The 18,150-nt window shown below is 31.3% G+C and overlaps 2 protein-coding genes across 2 annotated transcripts in view; one reads left to right on the top strand and one right to left on the bottom strand.

The window, feature by feature from the left end:
• Positions 1 to 3,575: 3,575 nt before the first annotated feature.
• Positions 3,576 to 18,150, bottom strand: part of LOC141454296 (angiotensin-converting enzyme-like) — a 116,095-nt gene continuing 101,520 nt past the window's right edge. The window contains exon 11 of the mRNA XM_074128399.1: positions 3,576 to 3,897. Coding sequence (XP_073984500.1) covers positions 3,846 to 3,897 — 52 coding nt within the window. The 3' untranslated portion in view covers positions 3,576 to 3,845. The remainder of the gene's footprint in view (positions 3,898 to 18,150) is intronic.
• LOC141454295 (uncharacterized) lies at positions 4,948 to 17,147 on the top strand. Its single transcript, XM_074128397.1, has 7 exons — positions 4,948 to 5,371; positions 8,988 to 9,192; positions 11,801 to 11,900; positions 12,739 to 13,066; positions 14,108 to 14,300; positions 15,111 to 15,383; positions 15,621 to 17,147. The coding sequence occupies exons 1-7, from the start codon at positions 5,244 to 5,246 to the stop codon at positions 16,917 to 16,919; spliced, it is 2,526 nt and encodes an 841-aa protein (XP_073984498.1). The 5' UTR covers positions 4,948 to 5,243; the 3' UTR covers positions 16,920 to 17,147.

The raw sequence follows: 18,150 nt of genomic DNA, 5'->3' as shown, positions 1-18,150 counted from the left end.
CCGAAATTTTCACATTTTTTTACTGTTTCTTGAGCTGATATTATGAAGTAAGGAAAACACAGTCTTCCAGCCCTGCTCTTGAAAATGCTTTGAAATAGTTATTTTCAGTTAGCCTTTGCCGGGATTCCGAGTTTTTCAACTGTTTTTCTAGTTATATTATGAATTAGGATTGGTGTTCAAACTGAGAGTGGTACATTTAGTCAAACCGTTTTCTTGTCGTTAATTGTGAAATGCGAAGGAAAACTTTGGATTTATCAGCCAGTTGAAGAAAGGATGTTTTAAGGTAGCCACAACGACTATTTAGGCTAGTACCAAATGTTACAACTAGGGAAGACTTTTGTTAGTCATTAATTGTGATATACGAATGTAAACTTTGGCTATATCGACTAGTTTTACTAGTTTTAAATGGTGTGCTACTTGAACAAATATTTTGTAGATGAAAATGGCCAGCATAAGGGTCTGTGACATCTAATAAATTCTGAATAATTTTAATGAAATGTGAATGCAGTTAAATGATTTAAATGATATCAATGAAGTACATATTAATGAAATGATGGGTACTTGCTGATTTGTGTTCCTTTTGGCGTTTAATCAACCCTTATACTTAACATTTTAAACTGTAAGTTTATATTAAGGAGATTTTTAAATGATTTAAAGTACTATTAAAAGTACTTAGTTGCAAATTTTTTTTAACGAGGATAAGCCCTATATTTTAAAGAAAATTTGGGAATTTAATCTTTTATACAAGAAGAGAGAAAAATTGTCAAATTTTGGTGTATTTCAACGTTATGCTTTTTCTTGCACTTTTTTGTTGATCAGCTTTTATATAGCAGTCCTACCGGACAGTTTTAATTAGGTGTTTTCCATGAACCTAGGCTAAAATTAAAACATTTTCCTTCGTTTTTTGATCCTAAGTTTGATATAAGGACTTCCCAGATTGTAAAAATCAGTTCTGGTATTGTAATGATTAGTTGACGTTTAAAATCTCATTTTTCGGACCATTTAGGTCAGAATTCTTTTTCCACTATTTTTTAACTTATATTAAGTAAGGATGACACCGTCTCTCATAATCAGCTCTGCTCAAGGAATGATTAAAGTAAAGTAATCGCCTATTTTTTCAGGCGGGCTTTACGTCTAACTACCAATTAGGTGTAGTGAACGGAGGCGACTAGCAAGCATACTTTACTATAAATTTCTTTTATTAACCAATAAATAAAATCCAAGGCCTAAGACCGGGAATCGAACCCAATATATTAGCTTTGCAGGACTCGCTTCTAACCGCTCGGCTACCGTGGCGCCTTCATGGAATGATTATTTGCATTAGAGACCACAATTATCAGACTATCTAGGTCAGAAATGCGAGTTTTTCCACTGTTTTTAGAACTAATAAATCAGTAAACTAAAAAAATAACATTATTTATGTATCTCTGTTTTTATTTCAGTTCCTTCGGCATATCCAACCGTCGCACTGTTCGTTTATACAAACAGTGCTGTCAGCTGTTTGAAGAATGCGATCTACAAAGTTCTGGATAATAAACAAAATAGGTATTATTAAGCTTTTTGCATATAAATCAAACAATCGACTCTTATATATTTCCAAATATTTTTTTTCACATCCTTCTTTCCAAATTGCTAATTTTTCAAAACTGGAATATAAAGTTATCATTTGTTTTTTAGTTTATTTAGATTTTATAGAGTAGCATTTAAGTTAAAGTTCTAGAACGTACTCATGTTTTCAATTTATATGATTAAAATCTTTTGAGGGAGGAAATTGATCAGTCAATTGTGAACTGGATAAAAACGCATGGGCACCGATACGAATTGAGCGGATGCCCTTAAATCTCCCTCCAGACTCTTTTCGTCTAGAGTGGATGGATAACTCTAATTACAACGACAGAGCAATGTGATGGTTCTGGGCGCATAGAGATGTCACTTTTTAAAATGGCCATAAATTAAAAAAAAAATCTATTACGGTTTAAAGCTAATTTAGATTGTCCAAAGTTAGAAGCTACGTTTATAATGTTTAAATATATTTTTTAGATTGTTTGTTCTCTTTCATGAGATCATTAGTTTGATAGTCTTTAAAAATTACACTAACTGCGATACTTGATACGAGAGAAGGTCGCATCCACTTATATTTCATTAAGCAAGAGATCCATATACGATAAGATATTATCTGTTGATATTCTGTGGACATTTAAAAAAATAATATTCTAAAAATATTGCCTCTTTCAGGAACCTGAAGTAAAGTTTACCTTTGAAACTCAAGTCAAAAAAGTGCCATAAATTATTTTTTTTTTTTTTGTCGGCGCATCGACGTCTATGGCCATTAGCGCCGCCATAAATTATTATTTTTTAAACCACGCTATTTATGAAAGCTGGAAATGTAGCAGTAGAATCTTGATGCGTCTTTAATAAAAAAACTTTTAACTAAATAATATTTTAATGATTGGACCAGAATATCATTCCAGCATTCATAAAGAACTTACAGATACTATCACTTAGGATTTACTAGCAACATTATTATTAAGAAAAAATACTTACTTGTATTGGTTGTAATATATTTTCGATTTTAATCCATGATGTATACAAGGTACTATAATATCATCTGAACAACAGCTAAATGGTATGTCATCATTTGTTAAATCGGTTTTCAATATTTTCTTTCCATACCATTTATACTGAAACCAATCTTCATAAGAATGTATACCACAACATTTGTATTTCATCTGAATTCTGTCAACTAGTGGTTTATAATTTCCATCCGGATAAATGGCCATAGCTGATTTCATTTTCTTCTCGAATGAATCAAGTGATTCCTGATCGATTATGATTAAAGTATGTATAGTAAATAAACAATAAACTATACAAATTACAAATTGACAACATATATTAAATTTAAACATAGAATTGCTTTTAACAGACAACATTTTCAGATCTGATAATCGCCCCTTAATTATCATTGACACAGCACTAATTATTATCAGAATAAAATCCATCAATACGAAAATAGATAAGAATACCAAATTTTGAGGAGTTTTAACAAACTTTATTATACAACTATTGTCTCTGGCAAAATCTATAATAACAAATGTATGGTAACTAGTAATTATAATGATCCATAAATTGCTAAACCAAGAATATTTTAATAATTTAAAAAATGTTTTTACACTAAAAAACATTTTTAATCAAATGTTTTTAAATTTAAGTAAAACATCCATATGTTTCCATAATAAGAAGAAACTAAACACTGTTTGTAATTTAATCGCTTGTCGAAAAATAAATGATTATATCTTTTGTACTCAAATGATTGGAAAATAAATAATTAATAATGATCATTTTCCTGTTTAATTAGATTATTTAAAGATTTTACTGAGTTAAAGGAGAACAAATAAAAGCGAAAAATTTCAGTTTTTTAAGAGTATTTATTAATATTAAATGAATAGGCACTTAAATACATCAATTATTATGCCTATTTTTTTGAGATGTAAATTTTTTAACTTCGATTTGCTTAAAAAACTTTGGATCGCCAATACTACACTAAAGGTACATTTAAAATAATAATAATAATAAATAAACAATATTTTTTGAAGGTTTTAGCATTTTATTATCACATTGTAGCAAAATTATTGGATGTCTTTGAAGTCAAGCATTTAGCTCACCAAATTTTATTCTTGAAAACTTTTATGTTTCTCCCAATAAATGATGATGATTAAAAAAGTGGATTAAATTTTAAGGTGGAAAACAATTTTTGAAAAGACCTCAAAAATATATAACAATGAGGTATTCTGAACTCAATTTTAAATCATTCATAGCAGATTTCGGCAAATTATTAATTTGAGACTTTATCTCCAAGCTCCGTTGCTAGAGTCTTGATGACAAGCACACCTTTCCTTTCTGAAACAAAAAAAGTTTGTTTTAAAACGATAGTAAAATAAATTGAAAGGTTTTTTTCACATTCTAATACATTTTCCAGGGTGTTGCTAATCATTACATCGTTTATGAACTAATTAAAGAGTAAATAATTATTATTATTTTATAATTAAAAAGTTTGATACATTTCTATTTCTTCAACTATATGTTATATGGATACTGTACTTGTTTTTTTCATAAAGAATATCAACAAACAGTGTAGGCTGATGCTGAAGTAAATATTTATAACTCTTTAAATGTCTAAAATAGTGGTATGAAACTTAATGTTAGGACAATAATAAATTAAGGGAAGGGATTAGATCGTGGTTTAGTTAATGGATTCCCATGCGGAGATATCCAGTAGCTTGCTCTTAACTTTTCTCTTCCTTGGACCTTCTTTCAACTCACTGTCCGGTATGGAGCGAGAGAACGCTACGAAATTCAAAGTTAGGTCTATATGTTTTACAAATCATTGCCCAGTCACTCGCATATTATTTTAAGTAAAAATTAACTAACAAAAAAAAACAAAAATTTGGCCCGAGGAGTTCAACTAAGCTTTCAATACCCTAGCACACAGTCATCTCAATCTAAAATGCTCCGGCGAGACCGACGCTTCCGTTTAGTCTCTAGTTTTACTCTCAATAATGAAATGTTCATTTCGCTTCCCGATCGGGAATCAACCTACATTTGTTGTAGAAAAGTTCATTTATCTGGAATCGAAATCATTTAGTATAATCAAACTCTTAAACTATCCATAAAGTAGTTCACTACAACTTTATTTTGACTTTGAGTTGCCCAGGAGGAGGGTGGCCAGTGACCAGCTTCTCTCCTCCAGTTGATCCAGCCAAGAAACTATTTACCTCGCATTCACTGTTTATATTTTCTAAAGATTGTGAATAGTAAATAAATGCAAAATATACACATACATTGTGCTACCCATTTGTAATATACCCATTAATAAAGAGTAACTTAGGAAACAGTTTTTTGTTCAAGGAACAATTTGTTTTATTTTATCAATAAATATACGATGTACAATAATATACAATTGAGTATAAATATTCTATTCATAAAAAGTTATTTCGGGTTTTTCAGTACCATTTTATAGGAGTTAGCCGCTCAAGTAAAAGTCTAATAGTAAAGAAGACTGATCGATATGCTGACTCAAACTATCGAGTTACTATAACAGTGTGTTATCCTCCCAAAGACGCGTCAAGTTTTTATCGGTAAACTACAGTTGTGCAATCATAGGTCGCCGTATCAATTTATTCTGGATCTGAAATTTTATTTAGTCGAACGGGGGAATTTGTGGGAGTATCGTCCAGCTAACGAATATGTATAATTCTTATAAAGCTTTAGAGTGTCATTTTAATTGGGACATAAGGTCCGTGGTTGGTCCAAAAGATATATCAGAAAAATTATGCGAGAAGAATGAAGAAATCGCTGGCCAACCTTGGAGAAAGTAAGTAAACATTTCAGATATTCAAAATAATGTTAAAAAATATAGTCATTTTTTACCATGCAATGTTAACCCAGGAATGCTTGAAATATGACCATTATCTTAATACTAACAAATTATGTATATACTAAATACTAATAATTGATTATTTAGGCACATCTATGTAATTTCTATAAATTCGTTGTTTGTTTTATTGTTTTTATTAATAAAAGAAATTTCTCTGCAAAAATTGAAAGGTCTTAGAGAAAACTGTCCTGTAGGACAGTTGTATAAGAGTTAGATTAATAATAATCGACCTTATATTTACAAAAGGTTATACATATTTGGTTTCGTACCTTGCAATATATGTTGTATTTTATGATCTTTTGTGTTCTACATCAGCTTCATAGGTGCAGAAACTGTGATTCAAAAGTTCATAGAAACTGGGTTTTTTTACATTCCGTTGCCTTCGCTAAAAATGAAGTTAGATTTAAACTGAAGAAAATTCTTCCTTCAGTTACTCTTCGTGCATGCCAAGAATGTAGATACAAAATGTGTAGAATCAGATGATGTCCTTGTACGTGGATAAAGTTTTGAAGTGTTCCATTGCTCAGTGCAAAGTGCATTTGTATATACGAGGGGGTACCCAAAAAAAACCGGAATTATTTTTTAAAAGCTATTTATTTACAAATTTTTTACAGAACAACCTTATCCCCTTCAAAATACTCTCCATTACAACTAATACATTTGTCCCACCGGTGCTTCCACTGTTCGAAACATTTTTTGTAGTCATCTTTAGAAATGGCTGACAGCTCCTTCTTCGTTTTTTTCTTGACCTCTTCAATGTTGTCAAATCGGTGACCTTTCATGCCCTTTTTCATGCGTGGAAATAAGAAAAAGTCGCACGGAGCCAGGTCAGGCGAGTAAGGTGCGTGGGGCAGCGGAACCATGCCATTTTTAGTCAAAAACTGTGTAACAGAGATGGCTGTGTGTGCAGGTGCATTGTCGTGGTGGAAGAACCAGTCTCCTGTTTGCCACAAATCGGGTCTTTTTTGGCGAACACTATTGCGCAATCTTTTCAAAACTTCCAAATACAAGGTTTGATTGACGGTCTGACCTGTGGGGACAAACTCTGAATGGACTACGCCTTTGGCATTAAAAAAGCAAATCAGCATTGTTTTGATGTTTGACTTGACTTGACGACATTTTTTTGGTCGGGGTGAAGATGACGTCTTCCATTGGCTCGACTGTTGCTTTGTTTCTGGGTCATAACCATAGCACCATGACTCATCACCAGTAATGACCTTTGACAGAAAGTCTGGATCAGTTTCAAGCTGTTGTTTCAAAGCACGACATGTTTCAACTCGATGTTCTTTTTGATTGTCAGTCAGAATTCGAGGAACAAACTTGGCAGCAACCCTTTTCATCCCCAAATCTTCCGTTAAAATTCGCTGAACCGAGCTCCAAGATAACCCACTACTCTCTGACAGTTGATCAATTGTCTGTCGACGGTCTGTGAACACCAGCTCTCGAATTTTTTCAACATTTTCGTCGATTCGGGCAGTTGATGGACGTCCAGAACGAGGTTTGTCATCAATCGACATGTCGCCATTTTTAAACCGAGTAAACCACTCGTATACTTGAGTTTTTCCCATAGCGTCATCTTTGTAAGCTGTTTTCAACATTAAAACACTTTCAGCAGCATTTTTGCCGAGTAGAAAACAAAATTTCAGAGCTGCACGTTGTTCACTTAAACTTGCCATCATAAAAAACGAAAAAAGAACAAAACAGCGCTGGTAAAAACAATCACTGCAGATGAACAGAACAAGCCAGGCAGACAACACAGGCAGGACTGAACTGGCAAGGAATTGCGCTATACACGTCTAGCGGCAGAAATGCGTACTACATAAGCTCCATGCGCGGCAACGCAATTCCGGTTATTTTTGGGTACCCCCTCGTATGCTGGCAGTTATACAGTTTAGACTGCTCTAAAAGTCACATTTTACCCATGGTCTCCCCAACCTGTTATTATTTTCTTTATAATCATACTAAGTGAACTCATGTTCTCACTTACCACGCTGCTATTCGGGAACTTCTATTCTGAGAACGACACTAATTAGGGATGTCAGATTCGACTCCTGTCTAGAAAATTACGAAGAATAGAGGAAATAGATTTCACAGTTCACATGAAATCGACATCTGTTCTTTCATTTGAACGATAAATTAGTATCAACTTGCAGTCCGCAAACCGTAGTAAAGTGTTCAACAAACTAAGACCCTACAATAAAAAATAGACTTGTGTCGCCTAGCTTCTGCTAGGTAGAGAAGGCTTCAAAGTAAATCTGCTACGTGTCTCAGAAGATATTCTGTCAAAAGTCAATAGACATTCCATATTGTACAGCTGGTATAAATTATATTGTTTTAGTGATAATAGTTAATGAGATATAAAAGGTTAAATTTTGGAGACTTTCAAATTTCAAACCTTTATATTTCCCTTTGTATTGATTAGCTTTTAGAGAATTCTTTACCGAATTGTAAAGAAAAATTAGCTCTATATCTGACATAAATAGCAACGATTTAGTGATAATAGTTAACGAGATATACATAGAAGGCTGAATTTTTGAAGTTTTCAAATTTGTTCAAATTTCAAACCTTTGTATCTATTTTCGTATTGTTCAGATTTCAATGAATTTTTTGTCGGATTGTAGAGAAAAGTTAGCTATATAACTGAAATAAATTGCAATGTTAAAAAAAGTTATTATGAATAAACTGGCCAGCAGGGTCTGGTGACATCTAATAAATTCTAAAAAAAATAGTGTAAAGTTAATACAGTAAAATTACTTAAATGATACATTAAATTACTTAAATGACGATTACTTAAATTAAATTTTAGGTTCTTGTGATTAGTGTACCTCTTAGCGTTTAATCAACCCTTGCATGTACTTATCTTTTTAAACGTAAGTTTTTGTTAAAAAGATATTTATAGGTGTGATTTTTTAGCGAACATGTTTAATGTTCCAATAATGGTTGTAATTCTAAACTTGAACTTTAAATGTTGCCCTATTTGATAAAATTTGTCTTCATGTCTTTTCTGAATGTGCGGGTTTCTTTTGTAATTATTGAATAAAGACCAATTCTATTAATGCACCTTAGCTGTACGTTCGTATTAAATGGATTATACCCCCTTTCTTTAGGTATTTCATAATACGCTTCAAACTTAACCTCATAACTGTTGAATGCAAAAGAGGTTCATAAGTTTGTAAGTGGATTAGGTTCCATTTAAATTTCAGATATTTACATTTTTTGCAGCAATTTAGTCGGATTCAGGTATAGATATCAATATGTAGAAAATATCTCTTTCTAATGATTTATTATTACAAAATATTTCGGAACGGTTGTTGCTCTAGTGGTCAAGAGCGTGGCTTTGTAAGTGGGAGATCCTAAGTTCGAATATCGCGTATGACTACTTATTATTTGTTTGAAAAAAATTGTTTATAGTCAACTGTGAGCTTCCTCCTCCGACCATGATACCTGATTGGTAGTTAGACGTTAAGCCCCGCCAGAAAAAATAGGTGATTACTTTACTTTTTAAAACATTTCTTATTGTCCTTTATAGTTTTGTTTCTTTAATTTTTTCCAGCCTTCTAATAACAGCAACTTCTGCATATGAAATGTTTCTGAAGAAAGATCCTGGGGCGAATGCAAAATTGCAAGAATCCATAGTGATATTGGGTACTACTGATGATATGTTTACATTAAAATATAAAGATGCCTTTCGTCATGTGATATTTTCGTTAAAAATTTTTTTCGTCAAGAATACATCTTCAGACAATATTATAAAAGAGGTAAGTGTTTATATATATGTCTATAAAGACATATATTTGTCTTTTAATGTATATTCAATGTTATTAATCTTTTTACTTAATTATTAACAAGTTGGAGAGTCTTTATTGCTTAAGCGGTATGAAACGAGGACTGCAAAAGTAACATAGATGTATCGTGATAAGCGGTTCGTTTCCTGGACTTGATCACAGATTTTATGTCAAGTCTTAATATGAGAAATTTATGGTGAAGTACATTAGATATTTGGTACCAATCACGGCTGTTGAACTTAAAACCTTCCTAAAAAAAGAGCGGAAGTTAATAAAACTCTTGAAATACGGAGAATATTAACTACAGGCAAGTAAAGGTGGAGAGGTGGTGACTGATGCTGGAATCCACCTTATGGCCAAGACCAAAGTGTAAGTTGTGCTTCTCGTAAATACTTGAAACTTCTTCAAATGAAAGAATTGTTAAACTAGAGTTTACTTCATGAAAACCAACTTAGGATGTAATGATTATTTTCAGCTTATATAATATATATATTATATAAGTACATTATGTGAGACTTCTTGCATACTTATTTTCTAGGTACTAACATTTCACTAGAATGTAAGTATATATTTATCTAGCCTTGGATTTTATTTACTGTTTAATATGAGTAGTAAAGTATATTTGCTAACCGCCTCCGTCCCCGCCTGAAAAAATAGGCATTACTTTACATACATATGTCTAAAATAATGTACAAAGAAAAGTGTTTTAATTAGTATTTTAAAAAAAACACTAGAGAATTAATTATCTTTAGTTATTATTTTTTCAGCATTTCTAATTTGTAGAAAATAAGGTAAGGTAATCGACTTACAGAATATCTTTTCCAAAATTATGACGTAAACATTCTACAACGATTTCTCAAGAATTTGAAAAATAAACATTTCTAGTTAATCCAATGACATAATTGTTTCGTTTTAAAGTTGTACTTGTGATAGAGGTACTGACCCCTAAAAAAAACCTTCTGAACATTTCGCCATGCCAACAACTACCTATACTTATACTTATTTGTTAAGAAATGTCTTGAAGAGTGTTAGTCTTCTGGAAATAACCATAATAAAACCTTCCATTTATAATCTCATTAAATAGTCTAAAACATGAAATTGTGCGTATAAAAATTGACATTTTTCATTATTTATATAAAATGTATTACCACTTTTTCTGGTTGTTACTTGTATCTAAAGTATTGTATATTCGCCGAATATTCTTCTGAAACATTATGCGATGTTATTTCAATTTAAGAAGAGTGTTTACTATTTTGATTGTTTATTTTAATTTTGCAAACCAAAAAAAACGTTAATTCTATAGGTGTTTCATGGTAGGAGCAGGAGTGGAAGTTCAACTTTTATTTTATATTTACAATAGTATTTTAAAAAAACGCAATAATGAAAACCTTTCCTCTTAATTACCTTCGTTCAGCGAAAAATGTGCTATCAAATCAGGAGTTAGTTTCTAAAGCCAGGACAATAAAAGAAGATGTGAAGAATGATTTAGAAGAAGGTATTGTCGCATTTTTTGTTTTGTTTGTTTTGTTTTTTTTATTGAGATTTTGGCTCAGCATTTTTTGGAACACCAAACCCCTTTCTCATTTTCAACCTTATTTGCCAGAACTTATTTGTTTTCTTCAATTTTTCAAAAGTAGATTCATAGTTCACCCCCATCAAAAGAGCTTAATTGAAATCGCTGATGGGACGTAATATTTATAGATTTTACTGGCCGCAGAAGTTGTAATATTGAGTTTGGCATTAATTTTAATGATCAGTTAATTTCCACAGTAAAAAGTAAAAAATAATAATAATAATTCTTTCAGATCAAAAGCTGAAAATAATTTTATTTAAATTTTTTAATTTCCCATGTCTAGAATCCACAATTATTTAAATATATTTTTGCAAAGTATAACGCTTTTAGTTCCACCAGAATTCAATTAATTAAATTTCCCAGATATAATTAACAAAACTGTCACCAAGAGTTTTTGAAACATAAAACTCGTTTCACTGGGATAATTGGAAAAATGGGATAATAGCCAACTTGGCAGATCGTAGGTACTTAATTAAATAAATCATTATTTAGAATATACATCAATATTAAAAGTATGTCTATGGCCATATAACCTGCAGTATTATGTGGTGTTTTAAAAATCATCCAACATCCTGCATTGAGATAAATAAAAATATACTGAAAAAAATTCAAAGTAAAGCTGAAGACTTTTTGACGCTTTTAGAGATACGCATGTAAAATAATAGTTTTATTGAACACGGGTATGTAAAAGAAAAAGAAGTGATTGTTGGTGGCGAACAGCTTTAACTTTTTCAGAGCAATCGGAGTACTTTGAAGAAAATTTTGAATTGAGTATGACAACAAACCGTCGAGACAGAATTCCCTCGAAAATAAAACCAAATTTTTTCATTGCCTCGTAGGACCTAAGTAGTATGTTTGCTTGTAAATAAATTGGACACTAAATAATTAAAATATCACTTGTTTTGTCCCTTTTAAATCTGGTGAACGAACATCTGTGGTCATTGTCGGCTCTCGGATAAAAATTGCCTTATTTTATTTTAGTTTAATGTAACTATTTTTTATCTCCAGATTTTGGATTATATTCCTTCGTATGAAACATTGCCAACTGAACAGAAAGCTGCTATAACTGCAATAAAATCGCATGTTTTTTCTGAGTACGGGCCAAATGGTGAGTATTTGCAACTGTCAAATTTTGTTACTTTCTTCATTGTTTAGTAGATTGTTAAGTAAACTTTACATGTTATTTTTATTATTATTGTTTTACATGTTATTAATTAGTTTGCTTGATTAACTTGGCTGTGCAAATTTTAGGTTATGTCAGAAAACGCCAAATGATCCGATTCAATGTAGACACTAAACATCCTTCGACATACGATCGTTTCATTATGCTCTACACACGTTCTGCTTCTTACAATTGCTTATTTGTACCTCTTCAGCATGTCTAGCGAAACATAGATCCTCAAATTACTCTCTTCGTGCAGATCTTTTTTTAAATCCTTAAATATATATTATTTCTCTGTCTCTGTCTTTGTTTTTTTTTTACTAAAGCAAGCTCACCAACTGCTTTTGGAAATTTTCGAACTTCGACCTTTGGGCGCTATAAAGTTCCACCTTGCTTTTTTAACCAGGAGATCCGAAGTTGCTCTTTGATCGCACATTTTAATTGATTACTTCATTCGCACAATCAAATATCTACACTGTTCTACCGATGAAACTACTGCAAATGTAAGCTAAAATAAAAAATTTAAAAAAAGTTAAACCTTCCGCGTTCTAGAGGAACAATTTAATAGGACGGAATTCTCTGTAACATTTGATTCAATAAATAACTATTCGAAGTAACTATTCGAAAGCTTAAAGAAAATCCCCATTTAGGGAATAGATTATTTTTTGTGGTCTAGTGCTAGCCTAGCTTCACTTACATCTTATTATTTTATTTTTTAAATTATTTATGAAATTTTCCAAATCTATGCATTATATTATTTTTGTAATTGTATTATTTATTTTAGGTACAAAACACGCACTAATTTTGGCAAAAGAAGCACTTCGTGGAAATCCAGAAGAAGGAGAATGGTCTTTCTTAGTTGGGAAAATGTTAGCTAGAATTAGACAATTTAATTACGATCATTGTGTGACTGAAGAAGAATTAGAATGTTTTCGTCATGCTTATGCATTAAGCAAAAGTGCATCTCATGCTACTTTCTTAGCGCTAACTTATTTAAATATAAGCAAGAGTTTATATTCTAAACTACCGCTTGGTAAAGGAAGAAGAGTAATGAATGTTAACGAAAGCCAAATCATTAATGGATACAATGAAAAGTCATTGAATTTGTTTAAGTAAGTATTTATGCTAATAATTAGCTATAATTCAACAAATAATTTTAATAAAAAAAATGAATTTAATAATTTAATCATAATTTCAAGATATGTTAAAATTAAAAACAATATTTTAATTTAGCAAACTGTGGGTGTCAGCTGTTTCCACTGATTACACTGTGCAGTATAAATAGAAAATATATCAGCTTAACGACAAACAAGGATGTTTTACTTCCTTTAGCGCATTTGATAGCTCCCACTGACTGAGTAAAGCGTAACTCATTAATTGGTTAAATTAATTTCTATTTTTGACCATTATTTCTAAATGGTTTAATATTTCGTGCATGTTTCCACAATGATTAGAGAAATTATAATTATTTTTAATGATTTAAGGCGCATCAACATCTAAGGTTATTGGCGCCCGGAGCTTTTTTCAGTGCACTGCCGGCCTCCGGACAGTGTTCTCTCGTTACAGACAACACTGTCTATCACCGGACAGTGAGCTGTAAGAAGCTCCTAGGAAGAGAAAATCTAAGGGTCAGCAGCTGGATTCGAACCCGGTACCTCCGCGTGGGAGCCCAGTACGCTAACCGCATAGCTAATCCCTTCCCTTATTATTATTATTTTTATTATTATAATTATCAGAGAATCTTGTTTTTTTTAAAAAAAATTAAAACTTGTGCTGCAAATGATTCTTAGAAAAGAGAGATTTGCTTCTTTTCAGACAGCCTACGCGGGTATAGGTCTTGTCCCGCTGTTATATTCGTATCATAAGGGTGATTTTAATAGACATTTCATTGGTTTTTATGTGGTAAATTTGTGTATGAGAGCAAGAGTGTAGAAAAAAAAATTATATCAAAATAAACTTATTATTTAATATAAAACATTAAAATACTTTTAGAGTAGTCATTGTCGAAAAACTAAACTTATTACTTTACAACATTTCTCTCAGTTAGTTAATGTAATTTTTATTGTTGATTTTTAAATTAAGACTAATGGTTCTTATCATTTGTCTCGCTCACTCTTCAAATTTATGATGATAATTATTTTCTGCCATTTTAGAGAAGCCTTAGAGAAAAATGATAACAAATGTACGCACATTAATTTTCGTTGTGCTAAAGGACTGTATTTCCTACCAGGTCAGTTTAAAGATGTACCAAAAGCTTTAGAATTAATTGAGCAAACATTAGAAAGAGCGCCCACTAATGTTTATGGAAATAGTGTTGCAGCCACAATATATTTTACGTTACAACAGGTAAATTGTATTTTTCTTTTGAAAATTATTTATTTGTATACTTGTCAGAATAGCTGTTGCCCGCATTTACCAATCTTATTCGGTTTTATACGCTAAATACAGTTACATTTAGAAATGTAGTTACTTCTATTGACGGCGTTAAAGTTCAGATAAAATTTTTGTTTAAAGCTTCTCGTCTTTTGTTTTAACCTTGAACTTCCTTATGTAAGCACTGCAACATTATTTCAAAAATAAAAATACTGAATTAACGAAATAAATATGTTTAATTCCTTACCTTCAAATGGTTGTTGTTGAAGGAAATAAAACAGAGGTTATACTATTCTAACAGGTTACCCTATATTTAACTGACACCAATCCAAAGTATTGAATAAATAACTATTTAAAACAAAAAATGTAGCCTAGTTATCAACTATTGAAAAAAAAAGAAGCTGTTTTAATCACGGTTCGATATCCGGTCTAGGCCTTGGATTCGATTTAATGATGAATAAAAGAAATTCTCCATCGAGACACCTAATTTGGTAGTTGGATATAAATGAGGAGGGTTTAAGTGCATAACAATTATATGTGGAATTAATTGCCTAATAGAAGTCTACACAAAATTTCCATCAAATTTTGGGGGACATCTGAAAATTGGCTCTTTTTTTCTTTTTACCTGAACGTTGACTATTTTAATAATGGGGCTCCTGTTAGGGGCAGGCAAACATTTTAACTAAACGTTGAAATATTAATGTAGATAATAATTTTATAATTTTTTATAAAACTTATGTGTTCGTATTTATTTATTCGTTATTAATTATTATGATCTTACAGTATGATAAGGCGTTTAAACACGCTTATGCTGCTGAAGAAGGCGGTTCTTATGGTGCTTCAATAAAAATACTTCAAATGAAAGTTGAATTAAAACAGGATTTTGAGATTGATAAAATGTTTGAAAATATTTTCCAAAAACATCCAGAAATCATGTATAAGATTCAAACTTGTATGAATGCAATTACTTACTTTATTTTTAAGAAGAGAAATATTTTTAGAGCATTAAATTACTTCTTTAAAGCAGCTAATATGGAAGCTAAATTAGAAGATTTTGTAAGTTTTTTATTATTATTATTTTTTTTAAAAATAATAATATTTTTACATATTTCTTTTTTATATTTATGCGACTAAAACTTTTTAATTTTCTCTTTTTACTTCGTTTTTAAATTATAACTTGTTTTATTATTAAACTGGCAGAAGGAGGTTGTGAATGATGATTTGAAAAGTTTCACACATAATTATTTGTAATTTTATTTTAAAATATTAAATATTGAATTTGTTTTGTTGCAGTACTTTTATGTGTTTTGGATTAAAGAAACTACTGATTTATGTTTCATTGTATATAATGAAGTAAAATGTGCTGCGGAAAATGGAATATCAAAAGATATTAAACAGTTAAAAAAGTTGCGCGACGCAATGACGGTAATATGCACAAAATATCCTAAAGCGGCAGAAAAAAAATTAGAACCAAAGTTGGTTGATATTCTTATCAAGCGTAGCAATGTATTTCGAAGAAACATACCAAAGAGACAATTTAATAATAAATACAAAACAAAACAAAACCATAAAGAAAATAATTATAATATAAATAATAACGATAAGAAAACCGTGAAGAAAGGTAATAACAAGGACCCCAAAAGAAGGACCAGTAGAAAAAGAACCGACAGTGAAAGTAGTAATACATCAGCTTGTTCTTTTGCTAGCGCCGCCAGTTTTACCAGAATTAGAAGAAATTCCAAAGAAGCATGCCTACTTGATATCGTAGCTAAAGATATGAAAGTAATAAATAGATGTCAAGATTTTAAAGAAGCTGTTGATACTAAAAACGTTGCTTCACTTAGACCATGCCTAGATAAAAATCAACCAACACTTGGTTTTGGATCTGACACAAAAAGACCATTAAGTATGGGTTGTACAGGATGGAATAAAAATTCGAAAACTAGCGATAAAAAATCTTACAACAAATCTGATAAAATCAATGCTAACCAAAAATATGGACAACATAGAGATGAATTTACAAATTTGAGTAAATCATTTGATAAAAGGAGTCTTGGAAATAATACACCAAATTATAGGCGAAATAGGTCATTATCTTCTGATGAGAATCAATCAAAGTATAACGATAGATTTCAAAAATCATTAAGCACTAGTACAGTTGGTGGATTTAGGAATAATTATAATGATTCAAATTCTGAAGTAGCTATCGTTAAGAAATTGGATAATTCCAAAACAGGCAAACAGTTAACTAGAGAAAAATCTCCAAATTACTTTAGTAATAAAAGTTATTCAAATTACAATAAACCAAGTTCAAGTAGAGATAAAAACTACCACAATTCTTATAAAGAATTCAATCAAGATTACAAAAATAAAAATAATGGTAACCAATTTGAAGTTACTAATGCAAGCAAAACTCGAATCAGAAAACCATTTAACCTACGCAGAAGTGATAGTTTGGATTCTGATGATAGCGTGAATCTTCGACGTAGTCCATCAGTTATCAGTTGCGATAGATCGAGTATTTCGAGCGTGGATGACGATTATAAGGCAACTAAACCATACTTCTCTTGGCAAAATAAAAGTTATCGCTAAAATAATATTATTTTTTTAATTACTTATTTTGAATTTTGGAATAAATTAGTATATTTTTCTCGTGGCCTGAATTACTAAAAATTATTATTTTATTTGTTCAAAAATTATTGATATAATGTCTTTAAAAAAATGTTTATATTATATTTATGTAATGTATGTACATATATATAATTTTTAAGTTTACATTAAATATTTTTGCATAATGGAAATAAATCTATATAATCTGTTTATTTGATTTTCAATTATAGACAAAGTGCATAGATTTTTCTCTCACCCCTGTCCTTTCTTGGCTTTACGTTTATTGCAAATTAGCCGTCATTCATTGGTCTGTCTTTAAATAGTGGGTGGTTTGTCTGGTAATTTGTATAGTTTTAAAACCCTTGTCAGTTTGGTTGCGTGGAAACGTATTATATTTTAATTTTGTTAGTCCTTACGTAGTAATATAAGTCTGGGTAAGTCAGTACAGTGTTGGAAGTTGGTTCGAAGTGGGCAGTTCGTCTGAAATATTGCCCTCCACAGCTGTTCTCTACCGTTATTCTACTTGCTGCACTGCTACTTGTGCCACCTATGAACACACGCTTATCTCTTCAAGAGCATGCTTTCATTTGGATAACATATGAATTGGTGCATTGCCTTGCAGAAGGCGGACACCTTTGGTGAGCATGCCACCACGTCTCTTGGACATTTTGGGCTAGGTGGCCATTTTCCAAAATTTTTGCTTGCTGGATGATCGTGTTCATCAATAGCACAGTAGGGTCGCCCTGTAATTGGAACTGTTCGCACCGAAGTACGAATTGAATTGATGATACCAATTCTTGTCTACATCAGTGATGGGGAATTATCACCATAAATCTCATTCATCTCGTCGCACGTCTCCTTTGGGGTGCGGTCTCTTGAAGTAAATGAAATTAATGACTGTTCTGCATTCGACTGGGTCCATTATCAAATCTCACAACATTTCAGCACCTGGAAAATCAAGCCCAGTTATCAGTTCTGCGATGAAACGTAACCTATAAAGAGACATCATTACACATGTGCAGAATCAGCGTCCTTTGATAAATAGCAAGTGGGTCAGAGGAAATCTTTGATGATCGCCCCTCGTATGTACGATTGTGGGTAATATCTCATTTTCCTCCATTCAATTAAAGAACCCCTCCTAATCAATTCTCGTAAGGCTCTGTTATTTACTTTATCAAAATTTATTCTTAAAGTTGATTAAAATTTGGTTGTA

Source organism: Rhodnius prolixus, unplaced genomic scaffold (assembly GCF_049639745.1).
Source record: "Rhodnius prolixus isolate KJV_2025 unplaced genomic scaffold, Rpr scaffold_9, whole genome shotgun sequence".
NCBI classification, from domain to species: domain Eukaryota; kingdom Metazoa; phylum Arthropoda; class Insecta; order Hemiptera; family Reduviidae; genus Rhodnius; species Rhodnius prolixus.
Note: the sequence above shows the minus strand (reverse complement) of the source record. Positions and strands in the feature narration are given on the sequence as shown.